The sequence below is a fragment of the Wolffia australiana genome, chromosome 1, assembly GCF_029677425.1.
Source record: "Wolffia australiana isolate 7733 chromosome 1, ASM2967742v1".
In the NCBI taxonomy this organism is placed as follows: domain Eukaryota; kingdom Viridiplantae; phylum Streptophyta; class Magnoliopsida; order Alismatales; family Araceae; genus Wolffia; species Wolffia australiana.
The window spans coordinates 415,899-436,202 of record NC_135835.1 but is presented as its reverse complement, the minus strand read 5'-3'; the positions used below and the strand labels follow the sequence as shown (position 1 = coordinate 436,202).

General features: G+C 42.0%; 2 protein-coding genes and 1 non-coding gene across 3 annotated transcripts; 1 reads left to right on the top strand and 2 right to left on the bottom strand.

Moving 5' to 3' along the window:
• Window positions 1-10,177: 10,177 nt before the first annotated feature.
• Window positions 10,178-10,248, top strand: TRNAG-CCC (transfer RNA glycine (anticodon CCC)). Its single transcript has one exon. It is a non-coding gene; the product is annotated as a tRNA-Gly (tRNA).
• Window positions 10,249-10,603: 355 nt separating this feature from the next.
• Window positions 10,604-14,821, bottom strand: LOC144700184 (O-fucosyltransferase family protein). The gene is made up of 8 exons (XM_078571615.1): window positions 14,050-14,821; window positions 12,842-12,914; window positions 12,687-12,754; window positions 12,529-12,617; window positions 12,309-12,441; window positions 12,002-12,234; window positions 11,100-11,576; window positions 10,604-11,013 (listed from the first exon to the last, which is right to left on the bottom strand). Exons 1-8 carry the CDS (start codon window positions 14,578-14,580, stop codon window positions 10,755-10,757), a joined length of 1,863 nt encoding a protein of 620 aa, XP_078427741.1. The 5' UTR covers window positions 14,581-14,821; the 3' UTR covers window positions 10,604-10,754.
• A 492-nt stretch (window positions 14,822-15,313) lies between these two features.
• LOC144700192 (chaperone protein dnaJ-like protein) lies at window positions 15,314-17,523 on the bottom strand. Its single transcript, XM_078571629.1, has 7 exons — window positions 17,371-17,523; window positions 17,117-17,305; window positions 16,711-16,795; window positions 16,286-16,617; window positions 16,094-16,202; window positions 15,901-16,026; window positions 15,314-15,796 (listed from the first exon to the last, which is right to left on the bottom strand). The coding sequence occupies exons 1-7, from the start codon at window positions 17,399-17,401 to the stop codon at window positions 15,415-15,417; spliced, it is 1,254 nt and encodes a 417-aa protein (XP_078427755.1). The 5' UTR covers window positions 17,402-17,523; the 3' UTR covers window positions 15,314-15,414.
• Between the last annotated feature and the right edge of the window lie 2,781 nt (window positions 17,524-20,304).

Here is a 20,304-nt window from a genome sequence, read left to right as displayed (position 1 = left end):
CCTAGAGGTTGGGATTATCTTTGTCATATTTTTATCGCTTCTTTCTAGTTTTGAAGGGTGTGTATGTGGGCCTTTGTGTCGTATGTACGGGCCTCGTTTCCATCTAGAGGACCCCTATGACCCCTTTAGTGGGCCTATTTCCCCTTCCCATATTACACCCCTATGTAAGGGGGGTGGGGGTGGTACCCCTTCACTTGTTACAGAAGAAAAGCGAGGAAAAATACCCCTTCCCCTTCCCATTTTATTTTTTATCTTTTTTACCTTTTGATTTATTTAGAAAAATACTGCTGAAAATTTGGGCATTCTTTGGCAAACCCTAATCGTCCACCACAACTGCCGTGCCCCCCAGGTCGTTGTCCGTGCCTACACCGGCAATCACATGCTCATGCATAGCCCTTGCCTGTGCCAGCACAAACTGACAAGTATGGCCACACTGGCCAACACCACACCCCCACTGGGCATTGCCCGCAGCCACATAGGCTGTCGTCTGTGCCCGCACAGGCCATTGTCGCGCATGTGCCTGCCAGTCCCCCATCCGCACCTTCTTAGGGTGCCATGCCACCGTTGCTGCTGTGGCCACCAATGTCCTCGCCGCTACTACATGCACCCCTCGCTTGCGTCCAACACCAGCACATTGTACTGGCGTTGCCACCATTGGAAGCCTGCGCCACACCCACCGCCGCCAAGACATTTTGCACTGTCCTCCCCCCTCACCGCCCTGCCCCACATTATCGTCCCACCCCAATGTTGCAGCTGGCCGTGCTACCCCGCCATCGTGCCATTGTGCTCGCCACTCCCACGCCGCATGCACGCCACCTGCGTGCCCACATGCTGTTGTGGCCCATACGCCATTGCCACCACCACCCAGGCATCTCTGTGCCACGACCATCGTAGTGGCTAGCTCGCCACCCACACCAACTGTGTTGCCCGCGCCATCGCATCTGGCCATTGCCACAACAACCGTTGTTCCCCAGCACCGTCACCGACTTGCAAGGCGTCACCTTCACCAAGCTATTGATGTACCTCCACCAGTCAGATGTTGGGCCTTTGTCGACCCGTAGGCGCATTTGCTGTTATCCTAGCACGTTCTTTACATCTTTAAGTACCTCGTGAGTGCATATCCACCGTTGGGGATAGGACAAAGTTCAATATGATTGTTGACTCGAGTGATAAGATTCTTCATGGTACGTCCTTGGTTGGACCATTGAGGGCATGCACACTAGCGCCCGTAGTCGTGCTCATGCTGTCAGTCTTCCACTCGACATCCAGGTCATTGGGAGCCTCGTGGCATACCCATAACCCCCTCACTGTGATTTATTGGTTGCCAGTATCTTTTCGACATTGTCTATACGTGTCAATTTTAAATGTCGCATTAGCATCGGCCCCTTTTGCATTTCACTCGCCGAATTGACATGGAACCTATGTTTGATCTTGTCCTGTCATTCCGCATCACAACCATATATATTGAATCTACTGGAAGTACTTTGTTGATCCATTCCACTCCACTTTTCCATAGTATCAATCGCCACCCAGAGTTGCCCAAGTGCTGGTTAAGGTATTTAATTAGTATTAAATAATACTCCTCTCTTAGAAATTCCAAAAAAATCAAAACATAGTTATATCAATTTGGATAAATTAAGATAATTAGGATATTTTTTTGGTTTGATTCCTAGGTATAAATTTTGACATAATTTTACTAGAATTGTTCTTTATATAAATATAAATTTCAAAAAATAGAATTTAAAGTTTAAATTCACTTTTTAAATACCTGCTCAATGTGGATTGATATTCAATGTTCTCTCTAATGAGAATTTAGAATTCGAAACCTATATGAAATGATGTTTTATCTATTTATTTAAATGCTAATCTTTGTAAATTGGAACTAAAATTCTGTCTTTTTGAACTTAAATGATTTTAATAATTCTCTGTTATTTAATAACAGAGATCTAAAATCACTTAAATTTATCTTTTTATTTGATTTAAAATCTTTAATTGTTTTGAATTTTTTTGTAACGTTCTTTTTAATGGATTTGAAATCAATTTCTAAAATGGATTTAACTCTAAGTTTTTTTAAAATTTCTTTAATTTTTTTTATTTACCAGAGGATGTTTTACTATTTTTAAAGAATCAGAAAACTAATTTTTATGATATTTTTAGGAGCATTTTTATTATAACTTTATTTTATCCTAATTAATTCAAAATCGTAAAAATGTCCAAAAATAGCAAATCGTGAATATGATTCACGATTTGCTAATTTAAGAAGTATGAGATCATCAATACGATTCACGATTTTTATGCGATTTAAGGGACAGGTTGGATTCGAATTAGGAATTTGATAATCAATCAATACTAACTGGTTTGAAAATGAACTAATATCTACGAATTAAGACGATTAAAATTGGAAATTAAGAAAAAAAGGTGGAGATGAATGAGCAACAAAATTGGGAAAATTGAACGACAATTATATTGTAAAATGCATACAAGATAGGCCTAGAGGTACCAGAGATTATCAGAGAATCGACATGGGCGAATTCCGCGCAACGAAGACCCTGATTTCCACGATTTTTTGGTTGAATTTGGGGAAAGAATGCTGCGACAGATCTGAAAAATTGCGGTCCAAATTGAGCTCCAATTCACTCCAAGTTGATTCTTGAGTCTTCAAGGAAGCTAGGGCTTCCTTCCTTGAGCTTAAAAATCAAGACCAGCTGCTAAATTTTCATTCCCCCCCTTTTATCGCCACGGAATTGGAAGAACAGCTTCTTTCGATTCCGTTATTTTCATTTTCTTCTTCGCGTTGTATGCAGAGCGTACAACGCAGCGCCATTGGGTGTTTCTGCCTCTACGTGGCTCCATTCCATGCGCGAAACACACGGAATCGCATACGTGTGTGTCGTGCACTGAGGACCCAGCGCCCCTTCTGATGCGTCTATGTGGCGCTGCGTGCGGAGAGAAATTTTCCTATGCCCTGCGCCACTTACCCACTTGTGAACGTCAAAACTAGCCCAATAAGGGCCAATTTAATTTTTTAAAAAATTTTATTTGAAAAACGAATGGAATAAGTCGTAAAAATTGTTTATTAATGTGAAAAACGTTTTATTGATTTTTAAAATCCATTTTTATTGTTTAATTTCCTTTTATTTATAGAAATGGTCAATTAAACATTTAATTTATTTTTTAAAAAATCATTTTAGAATGTTTAAAATGTATATGTTGACCTAAATATTCATCCAATGCATTATTTATCTTGCAATTTAGGGAAATTCTCCTTTTAACCTAAAATCATGATAACATGCATTAAAAATTAATGTTTTAAGTATTAAAAGCCCAAATATATGATGAAATTAACAGTTTATCAGCTCTTATTTGCATGTTATCGTGGACTCGATCCTCACTCACTCTACTTTGAAAGGAAAATTATAGATATTTTTCTATAAAACAATAACCATAAACGGCGTAATTAACTCTAAATTTTGCAGTCAGAGGTGGCATGTGTGATGATGAAAACTAAAGCTATTGAAAGAATAACTTATGAAAAAGGACAAAATGTGAGTTTGAAAAAGACAAAGTTCACAATAACCTTATCATGTGCGCGGTAGGACGAGTGATTATTTCTATTCACAAGCCTTGATCTAAGGGTGACTCTTATGTAAGGATTGGGGGTATATTTATGGATCAAATATGGTGTGTAGATAGAGGGGAGAATTGTGAAGCTACCCTCAAAGTTTCTACCCAAAAATCTTTACACATCATTAGATATTGCAATTAAGAAAAAATGAGATTTTTTTTTCATCTGGCCATGTGTCTGCATTCCTAACTCACACTTAATGCTAAAATAATTTAGGTATTTCCCCTTAGGTACCGATCCCTGCACCGTTTGCATTACATGATGACATTCATGATCGGTCCCGTATGCTTTACAAATTACAACACCATTAATTGGGTCATCTATCAATCATTAAAACCTGAATCGTTGCAGTCTCAATTGGGGATTAGATCTGAACATCCAAATGCTTGATTGGATTTAGCATTCAAACAATTGAATCCAAACCTCGATCAGTTTCGGAACACATTTGATCCGCACCAATCTTCCCATCGGGCTTGGAACATATTTTAAGATTGGGGCCAATGTTCTGATAGAATAATGTGATTTCCACGATTCATGATATTTTGAAATTCAAAAATATGTAATTCTAACATTTTGTATGAATCAATATGTAATTCTACAATATGTAATTCTATTTTTTGGAATTATTTAATGGCTCTTTGACTTTTCTGAAATCCGAGGAGAGCAAAAATGAAAGGGCTGAGAAGTATCCAAATTCAAATTGGAATGTCTGAAGATACAGTAGTTTTGGGCTGAAATTTTGAGAGGAGCTTTATTTTTCCACTGTATTTTCGTCCATATGGCTGGATCTATAAATAGAGCATCAGATTTTTGTAAAAACTATCTTTGAACTCACTTCCTCCTAAAGAGGCTGATTGAAAGAGTGTAAGAGTTCTGAAGGTCCATCAAGGTGTTCTTGGTGTTTTGAGTGATTGGAGAATATCAATGGAGAAGTGGAGAGGTTGATCTGCATCAGAAAAGTGCCTTGATCCCAGTGAAACATAAAGATCCAAGGTTACTCTCTTGCCTTACATTGGTTTCTCTTCTTCACATATCTTTAGTTAGATCTACATCTTTATTTTCATCATCATCTCATTCTCATCAACGTCTTCCATGATCTCACCCTACCACATCCATCTCTGACCTTGATCTCCCCACCTTTATCTCCGATAAAAAAAAATCTAAATAATTTAGTCCATCATCCTCTTCTCCATCTCACAACTACGTGTCCATTATTCCGTCACATCCATTGGTTAGATCATTATCATTTCTTCTTCCACCATTCTATTTTACCATCATCCATCCATATCCACTTATATCTATTCCCCATTTCATCATCTTATCTTCTTATTCAACTTCTATGTCCATGATTGATTCACATCTTCATCGATCTCACTTTCTCACTTCCATTTGATATATCTGACGGATATTATGTGGCCGTCAAGCCTATCACAACACCATGTTTATTTAAGTTCATTGAATAAAATATTTACATTCATTATTAGTCTGGTGTGATGTTTATAGTAAACACCATGAATATGTGTAATGACATAGTGAGTTATGATGAGATCATAACACAATGATCACTAGTCTTTAAACATGTACTCTAAATATTCTTATTTGATGGATAGTCGAAACAGACATTGAATTATCCGGATAGAATAGCACTAGCTGATCCTACTTACACAATAAGTATAACTGATTATGTGGCTATCAGTGTGTTGACACTAAGGACAGATATTGGTTGCTTTTTGGAGGAAGAGTTCACTAAATTGATCCGTACGAATCCCTGAATGGTATTATACCTATGCGTCAATTAGGTTGATTCAAGTCACATTTGTATAAACGATCCACTAACTTGAGACACCAAGGACATCTCGTGAGTAGAGGACTACATTTTGACTATGACTTACGAGCATCTAATCATGGGAGTCAAACATGTCATTGCTCGGATATAGTAAGAAGCTTACGTAGATGATTGAGTGGTCAAGACGGGATCATCCACCCTCGGTATAAGAGGAGATTGACTCAAGGAAGACAATGCAGAAAAATCCCTGGATAGGGTAGTGAGGATATTGGAGAAGGCGTTCTCCAATGATCCCCATTACACATCACTACTAATCAAATGACGGTTTAGGGTTTGATGATAAAAAATACCCTAAGCATTCGAGAATCTTGTGCAGATGATGGATTATACATATACGGTAACCAATGACGGTAAAGGTTCCATGAGAGAGTTCAACACTACTCAGTATCTTCTAGAGCACGAGGTGTATCTTGGCACCCACAGGCTGGAAACTTAACCTATTGATTGGGTTAAATTGACGTTATTTAATTAATCTATATGTTGACATAGTAAATTAATAAGGTTTGTCAATAATTGTTAGTGGGCCACTAAAGTTATTAACTAGAATGATTAATGGGCCTAGAGGGTCGCACACATGAAGTCATAAGGGCATTGGTAGATACATTTTACTTTTAGGATTTTTTGAGAAAAACTTTAAGTGAAATATAAGGAGGGAAAGGGCACCCATTTCAAGCTCCCATGTCAGCCAGATTTGAGAGCCCCTCCCTTTCTCCATTCTCTACTTCACTCATCCACAGAAAGTGCCTTCATGGTGAGAAGATCTTCTAGATTTTCAAGAAGAGTTGAAGAAGAAGACATGGAGATCCAAGCACTGAGTGATCACGTGGATACTTCTAGAGGTGGGATGCATGAACAGCTTCAGAACAATCTTGGAGTGGCAAAAGGGTGGAACGAGTTCCCTAAAAGTTACATTCAATGTTTAAGTTTTAAGATCAATTAAGAATTGATAAACACGCTTCCGCATCCATGGAAACATGTTTTCCATTGACGAACCAAGGAACCGAATCCAACAATATCTTCATCCTCCTACCTATTCCGCATATTATTATTCATATCATCATTGTTAAATAATTATTATCACCCTCTCACCACCTCGTGTTCATCACATTACAATCCCTATTTAGTATGTATTTCCTCTCATCCCTCTTGAATTATCATTTAAACAGTATTTAAACCCTACTATTGTTCCCTGTGGAGACGACCCTTACTCACCACTTTCTAATCAAATTTTTTATGATTAAAGGTTTGTAAATATATGATTTGTCCCCGAATAGACCTATGTTGATTCTGAATTATCTGTCACTACGCTGCTCTCAAAGACTAGCAGAATCAAAGTAGCAAAATTCTTGGGTCAACCCAACTGGTTCAGAAACAACACGTTTCTTTAGATCATCATAGTGTACTTCCACATATCCTCTAAGAGGGAAGTCTTTTTATAATGGATGACCTCGAAACTATAATATGTTGATATATAGTGTAGAGTTGGATGATTGATGGAAGAAACACCAGGTGGATTAAATTCAATTTCACAATGATGTAAATTTACCCCTAAATTTGAGTTTATCAAAGATTTCGAGGGACGTAGAGAGAGAGAGAAAGAGATCCAGAGGGAGAGGAAGGGAGCACAAGAGAGAGAGAGAGAGAGCAAGGAAAAGACAGAGAGAGAGCCAGAGGGAGAGAGACCACGAAAGAGAGAGAGAGACAGAGAGAGAGAGAGAGAGAGCAAGAGAGAGAGCCAGAGGGAGAGAGACCACGAAAGAGAGAGAGAGAGAGAGAGAGAGAGAGAGAGAGAGAGAGTGCAAGAGAGAGAGAGCCAGAGGGAGAGAGAGCACGAAAAAGATAGAGAGAGAGAGAGAGGAATGAGAGAGTGAGAGCCACATGGAGAGAGAGAGAGAGCCACAAGAAGAGAGAGCACGAAAGAGAGAGAGAGAGAGAGAGAGAGAGAGAGAGAGAGAGAGAGAGAGAGCGAGAGGGAGAGAGAGAGAGAGAGAGAGAGAGAGAGAGAGAGAGAGAAATAGAGAGAAGGAGAGAGGGAGAGCGAGAAAGAAAGAGAGAAAAGGAGATAGAGACAGCGGGGGAGAGAGAGACAAAGGGAGAGAGAGAAATAAAGAGAGAGAAGGAGAGAGAGACAGAGGGAGAGAGATAAAGAAGAGAGAGACAGAGGGAGAGAGAGAGAGAAAGATCAAGAATGAGAGAGAGAGCCAGAGGGAGAGAGATCATGAGAGAGGGAGAGAGAGGGAGAAAGAGAGACAGAGGGAGAGAGAGAGAGAGAGAAAGATCGAGAATGAGAGAGAGCCAGAGGGAGAGAGAGAGAGAAAGAGAGACAGAGGGAGAGAGAGAGAAATATCGAGAACGAGAGAGAGTGAGAGAGAGATCACAAGAGAGGGAGAGAAAGAGAGAGAGAGAGCCAAAGGGAGAGAGAGATCACGAGAGAGGGAGAGAAAGAGAGAGCCAGAGGAAGAGAGAGATCAGGAGAGAGGGAGAGAAAGAGAGAGCCAGAGGAAGAGAGAGATCACGAGAGAGGGAGAGAAAGAGAGAGCCAGAGGAAGAGAGAGAGAGAGAGAGAGAGAGAGAGAGAGAGATAATAAGTGAGAGAGAGAGAGAGACCGAGAACGAGAGAGAGAGAGAGCCAAAGGGAGAGAGAGATCACGAGAGAGGCAGAGAAAGAGAGAGCCAGAGGAAGAGAGAGATCACGAGAGAGGGAGAGAGAGAGAGAGAGAGAGAGAGAGAGAGAGAGAGAGATAACATGTGAGAGAGAGAGAGAGCTAGAGAGAGAGAGAGCACAAGATAGAACAAGAGAGAGAATGGGAGAAATGATAGAGTGAGATAAAAAGAGAGAGCTAGAGGAGAGAGAACACAAGATAGAACAAGAGAGAGAGAATGGGTGAAATGATATAGAGAGTGAAAGTGATAGAAAATGAGAGAGAGAGCGTGTGTGTGTCTAAGGGAGAGAGAGAGGAAGGAGAGAGAATGACAGAGCGAGCGAGCAAGAGAGAGAGCAAGAAAGAGACTGGAAGCAAGCAAGATAGAAAGCTAAGGGAGGAGGGAGAGGGGGAGCATTTAAAAGAGAGAGAAAAAGGGAGAGAACTGATGAGAGATGAGAGAGAGGAAGTACGTGCGGGAGTTTGAAAAATCAAATCGATCGTAGAGTCTTGATCACAACATTTGATCAAAATTTGGCCAATTTGATTCGACCTAAACCCCGATCCCTAATTGACAGAAAGGAAAGAAGTGAGATCAGGACAGGTGGCTCAGTGACATAACCAAATTAAATCCCATAAAAATTCATGAATGCTGTAAACATATATACAAAAAATAATTTGTGTCATCAAAAGTTTGTTTCTTAATGATTACACCACAAAATTTTCAAGACAAATAGAGGAAAACATAGAAATATTAATAAATGCATTTATTGATTCAAAAATATTCAATGAAATGTAAAAAATAGAAAATTTCTGTATAAATACCAAAAAAACTAAAAAATGATAATTTTTACTTAAATTTTTTAAATAAATTTCATCATGATAACATATAAATATGATGACTTGAGACGGGTATTTTTCTAATATGATTGATTTTCTCATGTTAATTTCAACGTTATTACCATACAAATCGCATCAAGATCTATTGCCTTGTGTTTGTGACAATCTCTTAAAGGCACCATATATGCTTGACGTGTGATTTAATCTGATCAGTTGGCATAGGTTTTTTACTACGAGCTTCAATGGAAATCCTATGACTTCTCTTGGATCAGCTTGGCATATTTGACTTATGTGTTCCAGCTTGGCGTAACTGTTAAGCCTACCATTTTTCTTGATAAAGTATTTTCTCACATCATAAATTGTACACCCCTTCTGTGAGGGCCCCCCCCCCCCCCCCCCCCCCCCTTTTAACTTCCTCACAAAATTTGAGCCCATCCTTTTGGGGAGGTATGTAGCGATTGAAAGTTCACCTGCTTGGGCAAAATTTTCTCCGTGAAATGTGCATAGATCCCTTGGTGGGAGAGGGAATATCATAGAACCTAGAGTAACAAGTACCGGGTTCAAGAAAGAAAGATGTTCGCCACTGAGATCAGAATTTTAAAATTTTCTTCCTTCATGTTTTGACCAATAATGAGCAAAAATGCCATCTGATGGAGTGCGGTTTGACTCCTCCTGGCTGTCCAATCGATGGTTTAGTTCGTAGTTTTAATTTAATTCCATATTTCATTAGTCGAGTCATATTTCTAAATGATCGTGGTGTCATCCATTAGACATCTGTGAGGAGATTTGATGTTATGATAGTTAACGACTTAAAACACTTCTGTGATGGAGTCCGTATGATGGCATCATACCAGAAGGTTTAAATTCATTTTATGATAGCTCAGTAAATTATTCAATTGCAGAACCATAAAGTTTTGACTATTGACATCACTTTCTCATTGAAATAAATAGTTAAAATTCTAGGAAAATTTTGGGATACCCTATACATTTACGTATTCAGATAAAACAGAAATATACTTTCGTTGAATTCTATATTTTCTTTTGAAAAAAACTGAATAACTTAGACACGCTTCGCCAAATACATGTTAAATGACAAAAATTCTAGTGATTAAAAAATGTCGTTTTGCTCTAAAACGTGTACTCATAGTCGGTAACTCGTAGATCTGTAAGTTGAAAATGATTTTGTTTTTTTACAAATAAAAAAGTTTTTGATTACATCAACAAGCGCATCTGGTGTAGTGGTATCATAGTACCCTCCCACGGTACTGACCAGGGTTCGATTCCCTGGATGCGCATCGATATTTATTTTATCTTCCGACAGACGGAGTTTATTTTTTAGAAGCGCATGAGATTCCCATGTCAGGTCTTCTTTTTTTATTTCGCACGTCTTTTGAATGTTTTTTACTACACTCCAGCGATACTGACGGGGATTCGACTCCACGGATGTGCATAATTCTGGATGATCTTCACTATCCTCTACAAATACAGATGTAGAATGTATGTCTCGCAGGCCCTTCGAGTCTCCTTTTCTCATTCTCCATCTCATACTCCAATCCCTTTCCGAAACAATACCTTGCCGCTGAGGGATCAAGCCCCGGTATCGCCATAGTCATGACTCAGGAGGCAATCAATTTTCTGAGAGCGAACCCACAATGCAACAGCCGGTTTATATACTAAAAATCACGTCACTCTTCTCAATCTATGAACAAACAATGATGGATGCTCCTAAAAACTCAGCCCTCTTCCCTCATCTCTAGATCTACCTCAAGCGGTCAAGCATCCGCAGCCGCTTCTACGACAGTCACCGGCTGCGCGACTTCCTCATCTTTGCGACAGAATCAATGCTATCACTTCTGCCATGGGCTCGGCAGAGGCAGCCGGGAAGAGGGTTCGCGTAGAAGCTCTCCTCGTGCTTGGGCTCCAGCTTCAGGTCCTCGCCGGGCACTCTCTCGGTCGGCCCTCCCCGCCGATCTTCATGGCGCCGCTTCACCTCCTCCGCAAACCGCTCCCACGTTAAATCTCCGCCGTCCAACCTATCAACCAGATCCACAAATGCCAGCCTGAAGGCGGCGGCCCGTTTCTCAGCCTTTGCACAGTTGAGGTAAGGAAAGATAGAGAGAGAGGAGGAGGAGGAGTTGGGTAGTACCTGTCGGGGTTGATGGTGACGCGGAAGCCTTCGAACTTGCGATGGCCTTGAACGGCCTTGGCCATGTTGCCGTCGTAGGTGTAGACGAAGACGTCGCTCTCCAGCGCGACGAGATAGTCGACGGCGGCGAGGCGGTTCTGGAAGGGGGCGAGGGGGCGGAGCTCGTCGGCAGTGGCGAGACTGGAGTGGGTGTACAAATTGGGGTACTCCCTCGCCAAGGGGTCCATGCTGGCGCCGCCGTAGATCTCGCCGGCAACGATGTAGATGGGAGTTTCAGAGGGGAATCCCAACGCCTTGAGGAATAGCGCCGCTTCGCGGGGAGTCATCGGGCAACCGCCTCTCTGCCGGACGTCTGTGCTGTTGATCACCTTGTCTTTCCAGTGCGCCGTCCGAAACCGCATGTCCTCGAGCTCCGCCGATTCCTCGCTGGAGAGGCTGTGGTTGCACCCCGTGAAGGAGAGCATGTCCTTCTCGTACCTGCACACCATACAACGTCCCCTCTCTGAGCACGGTTTCTAAAGGAATGGATAGATAGATTAAAAACGGGTCCTTATGGGCCTTAATAAGGTGCCAGCGTTCGAAAAAATGGAGAAATTGAAGATACATAGACGTAGGAGATTGACGGACAGAGAGATGGGTGATTTGAGAGACAGACTTATCGATAGATGGAGAGAGATTCGTAGATGAAAGGATCGATAGAAAGAAAGATTGATGGAAAGATAGACAGATCCAGAGAAAAAAGGATAGAAGGATCATTTGATCGACAGATAGATCGGTAGGTTTATACGTATTTGTAGATAAATAAGAATAGAGAGACAGATATACGAATTCGCTTATAGGTAGATTGAGAGAGGTACATAGAGATAATGGATAGATATAGATATACAGAAAGAGAGAGAGACCTGAGGTGTAGGGCGACGTAAGGCTGGCCATGGCGCCGCAAGCGGGAGATGAGCGATTGCGCCATGTCTTCGATCTGCGGAGTGTAGCGCAGAGCTCTGTAGTTGGCTCGGCAGCGGAGACGCTGAAGCGACGGCGGGATGCCGTTGTTGGCCAGCCGCGAGTCCGCGTGGGTAATATTGATCACCTTGTACTTCTTGAGCAGCTTGCGCATTTCTTGTTTGTAATACCCGCTCTGTTGAGTCGACCACCACAATTAGAGAGAGAGAGAGAGAGAGAGAGAGAGAGAGAGAGAGAGAGAGTACAGACCTTGGACCATGAGATAGGGGCCTTGGCTATGGTGCGGAAACGTTCGTACTCCGGCGGAAGAGATTCCACGATCTCGATGTCATCGTCCAGGGTTCTTACGAAGTGATCCCAGTCGAAAATATCCTTAAAGCCGCTGCACCAAGAGCCAAAGTTAGGTCAAAACTTTCAAGGTACATAGAGATAGACAGAACGAATAAGAGATAGAAAGAGAGAGGCAAACCTAGGGTCACTCCAGAAGGAGGTATGGTCAAGGGAAGGAAGGACCAAGCCAGCGTTCATCATCTTCGCCACGGCGACCATGTCCGAAATCTGCAAAATCCATGTTAATGACCGGGGTAGAAAAAGAAAGCAGTGAATTTTATGGTGTCAGACACACACCCCCATCCTCATCTGGTTCAGTCCGCCGTTGGCATGGACGAAGATATACCCGTCCGGCGACCCTGTTCCTACAAACAGAAATTCGCAGTTAAAACGGCTGAGTCTCTCTCAAGAAGAACACACATTCCCGCCTTAGGCGAGGCTCGTTTACTCACTATAGCGATCCCGCGGTCGCTTAATGCACTGAGAATATACTTCCGCGTCCGGTTTTCTCCATAGCTCCGACAGCTGCAACCGGAAACAAAAGTCAATCTTTTGCGCCACTATCCCCTTTTAGGAAGATTAGATAGATGATCGGTAGATACATGATTGATGATAGATAGATAGATATATAGATAGATAGATAGATAGATAGATAGATAGATAGATAGATAGATAGATAGATAGATAGATAGATAGATAGATAGATAGATAGATAGATAGATAGATAGATAGATAGATGATCAATGATAGATAGTTATATACATGATCGATGACAGATAGAGATAGATTGATACATGATTGATGATCGATAGATACATGATCGATGATAGGTAGATAGATAAATGATCGATGATAGACAGATAGATGATAGGTAGGTAGATATATCATAGATAGATAGATAGATAGATGGTAGGTAGGTAGATATATGGTAGATAGATGATAGGTAGGTAAATATATGATGATAGATGATAGGTAGGTAAATATATGATTGATAGATGATAGGTAGGTAAATATATGATTGATAGATGATAGGTAGGTAGATATGATAGATAGAGAGATATATAGTTAGGTATATATATGATATATAGAGAGATAAGTAGATATACGATAGATAGATAGATAGAGAGACGGAGACAGAGAGAGACGGAAGCCCAAGGACAGGTGGAAATGATAGACCTTGTCCTTGCGCAGAGACCAGATTTCTGTTCCCACTGGCCCTCTGGAGAGAGAGGGAGAGAGAAACAGACAGAGAGAATAATAAAAAATGACAAATTCCAGAGAGATAGCGCGTGAGACAGAGGGACACAGAGATTGAGACCGAGACAGATAGATAGAGAATTAGAGATAGATGGATAGTGAGAGAGGGAGAGAGACGGAGAGCCATGACAAACAACCGGCGAAAAATAGATGAGCGGCGGAAAAATAGGGTGGGAAAGCGAACAACTTGGATAGATCTGAGCAAAAAAACAAATGATAGACTTGGGGGGGGTCAAGGACGGCATAATATTGAAAGAACGCGTGGGAGATATCCTGTGGGAGGTCTCACGTCTGTAGCGCACCCACGGTAGAGAAGTCGTAACTAGGGTCCGAGAAAGCGAACCGTGTACGGGCATGGACGACGGCGACAATAGGAACGAAGAACGAACGATCATGGGCTTACCGAGGGAGCGGCGGAAACCTCGGTGCGAAGCAGAACCACGTTCACCTCCTCCACCGCGTTGTTCTGGTCAGCGGATATTCCGTGGACGACGCCGTTCCCGTTGAACCAACCGTCCCGTCGACCGCCGTCATCATCTACTCCCGGGGACTTGAATCCGGGTGTGGCCACGAAGACCGTCGCTAGGCAGGCCGCTGATACGAGGGCGGCGATCAGAAACTGAAAAATCCTTCTCCGCCACCACGGTCTCTTTCCTACGATCTTTAACCGATGATGATGATGATGATGGTGATGATGGCTATCGAGCCCGCTGTCTTCGTCTTCTTCTGGGGGGCGACCCGCCGATGATGGCCGCTCCACGTCGGGGCTTGGCTCAGCGATTCGCCGCCGGGCGGTGACGCAATTCGCCGCCGTGGGGCTCGCCGCCGGCAGCACCGTCAACGACATGCCCCCCCTTCTATTCTCCCCCACGAACAAATGAAATACATGAGAGAAAACGGAAGGGAAGGAGCGCTCCGGATCGGAAAGCGTCATAAGGGCCGAGAGTAAAGGAGAAGCGCACGGGAGGAGGGCGGTCAGCAACTGCCTCCTGATCTCTCTCCCTTTTCTTCTCTTCTCTTTCTGTCTTTAGAATTCTGTGTAATTACCTCTGGAGACGGGACTCCGCCTTTCTCATCTCTCTCCCCGTGTAGATTGTGGGCGTACTTATCGGGCTATCGAAGACGTGGGGGTTTAAAGACCAAGGGGGCAGTTAAAAACGAAGGCTTTGTCTCCGCGACGTATTCTTTGCAGCCGACCGTGGCCTTTACCACGTGCATAAGCATTGTCTTTGTCATCACAGTCCACCGTTTCATACGCCGTTGACCACCGTCATTTCTCAACGCGGATAGCGAGAACAGAAGGCGCTGGCGAAGGTCAACCCCGCGGAATCGTTCCAAACCAACACCTTCTCGTGATGATCAGGAGCTCTATTTGATAAACAAAGTCGCGCAACTAAGGTTTACCCTGCCGATAGCCGCCCCAGTTTCTCTTTTCTTTCATCTATTGTTACTTCTGTCGCCGTCCTATTTGACTCAGCAGACACGTTAAGCGCCTTTCCAAGACGATGAACTCTCTTTAGAGACAGTACTTTGAGTTCTCTGGGTTCTCCTTCCACTGGACCCAGTCCAGTACTTCTCCCTTTCCTTTCCTCTAAAGAACACTGTCCATCGTGAGTATATTTTAGGTCTTGCGCCGAGAACAGAGTAACTCTCAAGAAAACCGCGAGTTAGGAGAAACAGTAATTGAAAAAGGATAAATCTCAGGGTGGGAGTGGGGATTTCAACAAGATCAATCGATGAGCAGGGTAATTGAAAGAAAGACAGTTCGTCAAAGTTTAAGCCAGTCGAGGCAGCAGCAGAGAACCCAGCAAAGGCGAGAAGGGTAGTCCCTCACGAAAACCTCTCTCCCCAGGCCGACCACGTAGAAGCTGAATGATTGGCGGCGGTCGGCCATGGTGACGCGGGTGACGGGGACAACAGAGATGACGTGGCGCTCGCAGATCCCCCTCGCGGCCGCTGGGGGCGCCACCCTGGCGGCGATCACCTCCGACGAGAATCTATTAAGTAAATATGAGCCGGGGAAGAAGGCCGGGCCGCACTGGTGCGCGTGGTTGTTGCACAGCTCGACCCCAATGGCACGGTGGAGCACCTCCTCTGGGACCGAAGCCGCGCCGCCGGCGGCGCTTACTCTGCGTGCTTTCAAAGTCCTCCTATCCACCGCATTGAATATCCATAAATCGTGAATCCCAGGATAGTTACGAGAACACGGATTGGGATGCATTATGGGATTTAATTAGCTATTCTTCCTGTTTACCATCGGACGACGGCGACGATACGAGAGAGCAGCAAGCCGCCTCCATCACAGGTAAGGCACGGAATTAAACCCCGTGTCCCGCATCTGACGCAAGGAATCATCCCTTTGCCGCCGCAGTCGATGCATCTGAGAGGGCGGGGAAGACTTGAGGTGATGAAACGGGAGGAGCTGACGGTGACGTGTGGCGACTTACAGCGTGTCGGAGCCGTCTCTGTGAGCTAGCAGTCCCCGTCCGTAACAATGGGTACACTGTTTGAACTTAATGCAATTTGCGCATGCGACCTGGCCTTGCCCTTTGCACCCTACAAGTTTTTTTAAAAAAACTTAGCGGCTGTTGGCAAGTCAATTCTGATACCGACTGAGACCCCTGGAAGTGGGTTTGTACCGGAGCATTTCTCTACGGCTTCGGAATGAGGGACGTTGACCTTGGTTTCTTTAAGGGGCACGTAGAGAGAAGGAAACTCTGATCTCAAGTCGAGCTCCCATAAGCCCAGTTCAGGGCCGCGATCCCTTCCGTCGAATTTGCCGCCTTTGAAGGGCTCTACCTCTCTCATGGCCTCTCTCTCTTCTATGAAAGTTTCCAGGGTGCCAACGTAGACATTACAGTCTTCCATGGCGTTGATCTTCCATGACCGAGCAGGCTGACTGCCCCAGCACCAGTGGTGGCCTACGTGGTCTATGAGTAGCTGCCGGGCTTCAACCTCGTCCAGCATTGGCCTTTGTGGAGACAGAAAACGTAGAGTAAGCACGAGGAGGATGTCGGATCGAAATTGAATCAAATGCAGGTTTGTATCGAAGTTTTGTTTTTACGTTGGATGTTCGAACTTTCCCATAACATTTGGTTCTGTTCCGTACATTTCTCCGCCGTATCCGTCGTGGTGAACGAGCGCATTATCTGCGAACAATGATGAATCATACGGCGAGTACCATACAAATTAGAGGTGAAACGACATTGATTATCGGCTCCGAAATCTCGAAGGATAATGGGAAAAAATAGCGGAGAATCGCACCCCGGTAGATCTGACCGGGAACAAAATGGTGAAGTGTAAGAGTTATTCGAAATGAAATATCATTCGAGAATGTCTAGTGAATTACGTCCTCGGGTAAAAAGGGTACATCCACTAGTAGATTGAAGTAAAGATTATCGTACGATCGAGCGACGTAAAACTAGAGATAAGAATAAATCCATCGAAAGAGAAAAATAATTTCCATATACCTTGGCCGTGATCCGATCCGGAGGAGTTGACCAGGGCCGCGTGAAGGGACGGCGGGTAGTAAGACTGGGAGAACAACGACGCTGATCTTAAATCTTCGGCACTTAGGTCCGCGCCAGACACAGGACGGATCTGTATCGATGCCGCGCTCTCAAGGTTCTGGTATGATTGCCAAGTTTCCTCGTCTCCCACTAAAAAATGAAGTAATTTAGGCCTATCGACAGGATGGGCGCGAGCAATAGCGATTAAATCATACCTGACGACAGCAGAGACTGCTCCATGGCCATGAAATCGAGAAAACGCCGAGGAGATCTCTGTAGGTAAATCGGAGACGCACCACATATGTATTCGTTGGGATTTGGGAAGAAGGGGAGCGTTCCTTCGAGGCGAAGAAATCAGCAGGGCCCATTCAAAGAGGACGATCCTACGGCAAACCTAACACTTGGTTAATCTGTTTACGTAAAAAAATTATTACGTAGAATAAGTGTCATCTTTGTCGGTGGTCAGGTCTACCCTGGTAGATCGTGATGTCCCGTAGAGCATATCTAACGTCAAAATGACCCTTGATTTAACGGTCCGGGGTTGGCTGAACCACATATTTAGTTTTTAGTTTTCTTTATTCTTCTTTATGAAGCTCATTAGGTCAAACGTAATGTCGTATTAATTATTTTATGTTTTATAAATAATACTAGCAAAGTAAATCCCTCTTAATAAAAAACCAATAGAGTAATTAGTTGACTTAAATTATATATTGTTACAATTATACCATATTAGATATAGTTGAAATAGTTATTATAGCTAGTAAATTAAATATGAGCAAATTAACGTAAAAAAAGGTATGTGAGTGACATCAATGCTGCTAGCTCAACAGATATTAAAAACATTTGAATGTATACGATTCAGGTATTTTAGTCAAAGAGGAGCAGGGAACTGCCCATGTCAGTGTTGTGGTTGTAGAAAAGCGACCACTGGCATTGAAGATGCGCTATGGTCAGCAGCATATCCGTGTCATCCATCTTGATCATGTGCAACGGACCACATAGATCATGGCTATGCAGCAAGCTGGAAGGACCAATGAATCACCATCATATACATCACAGTAACTTTCTTCACGAAACTAATGCTCCACATGACCTTGTTCATCACCAGGGTTCACTTATTGGCTCATCCAAGGTCCTGGACCAAGATGCCCTTAGTGCCTTTCAATTTATACCTCTGTCTGGTATGCAATTTTGACATGTTAGATGGAATGATTCATGTGTTAATGATAATTGATGAATAATGGCGAACCACAAACTAGGCTTAGGAATGTCGTTTAAAGATTCTGGTTTATGCAACAACATTTATATTTTTCCTTCAGAGCATAGGGTGAGAAAGGGCAAACTGACTGCCCACAAGAAGTGAGTAAGTTAATTTTAGTTTTCTATTTTTCAGATCTTTATATTTAATTTTGAAATTAAACCTAATTTAATGAAATAAAACTGGAAAAATCAATTCAAATTAATTATAGGAAGTATATCGAATATTTATCCTTATTCACCTAATTAATCCAAATTTATAGAATAGTTTTTTGGAAATTCTTATTAAGAGATCCTAATTAAGTATAATTAAATACCTTAGCCAGCGCTTTGGCGGCACCAGTTGAAAGTTGATGGTGTGGCATGAGTGGAGTGCGACAGAGATGGTGGCAGATACACACTGGCAAGCAATACATAAATGGCAAGTGATGTCAAGTTATAATTACTGGTGGTGAGGGAGATGAGGTGGACACATGTCAATGAGCGACGGACTTTGGTGGATACGTGGAATGGTAAAAATCAATTCTATTGGTGATGATAACCTAGTAAAAAAAATGAAGACATGAGTATAATAAAGATGAAGATCACACTAATGGTGTTTTCATGTGCCCAATAGGCTATGTGGTGTGTTTTTCACATGTCTTGATCTGAACATCACTCCTTCAATCCTTCACTCTTGGAATTTAAGATCATACTCAAACTAAAATTTGAATGGTAAAACCAATGCTATTGGTGATGATAACCTAGTAAAAAGAATGAAGACATGAGTATAATAATAACGAAGATAACACCAATGTTGTTTTCACGTGCCCAATAGGCGAAGTGGTGTGTTTTTCACGTGTCTTGATCTGAACACAGCTCCTTCAATCATTCACTCTTGGATTTTAATATCATACTCAAACTAGATTTTGAATGGGCAAACCATTTTTATTTAATATAATTTTCTTTATCTTACACTAATTTTATTTCAGAATGAAATCTAAGGATGCCTTTTTTACAAGGATGGGGGGTTCTATTCATTGATCTGAGATGGTGGTAGAATAAAGGAGTTAGTGGTATAAAAATCCCCACAAATTCATTCTGAAACTGGTGGTAGGGGAGTTAATGGTATAACTATCCAAAAAAATTCATTCTGAAACTCTTTTGAGAATTTTAGATTCCATTTCTTAAATTTGGAGTAATTTCAGCTATCTAATTTTCTCTGTCGCATCATATTCGCTCTTCCAATTTGTGTGGAAGATTCCTAGAATTGCACTAAATTCTAGGAAGGTGTGGAAAAAATCGTTCGAAATTTTCAAAAAATTAGAATTTCTATTTTCTGACTTAAAAAAATTATTTTCCCTATGAATTTAATCGCGCAAAAACTGAATATTACTCTAAAAATATAATCAAACCCCTAAAATATTTACATAAATATAAATATGTAACACACTTATAAAGTCATATTATTAGTGAAATCAATGTCACAAAAATATGTTAAAATATCATAAAATCAAGAAAATTCACAAATTCATTGCAAAAGTGTAACAATGTATTTAATATCTAAATAACATGCATTTTATGGTCGTTTTAATGAAAATAAGTTCATAAAATATATGAAAGTCCTAGTAATAATATGGTATTATTTATGATCATCAAATAACATTAGAAAATATGATGTGAACATGCATAAATGTATACCAACTCGAATATAATGATATTGAATATCTGAAGAGGAGTTTTTGAGGCAAATGACAGTACTATTTAATCTCTCAAGCATAGATTGGTCCACAAGAGAATTCACGAAAACAATATTACTATATATTTTCCATTTTATTCCATTTAAACTGAGTGAAATCAGTCTATAGAGATGCATGCTATCATATCTAATGTCATAAACCCATTTATTATCA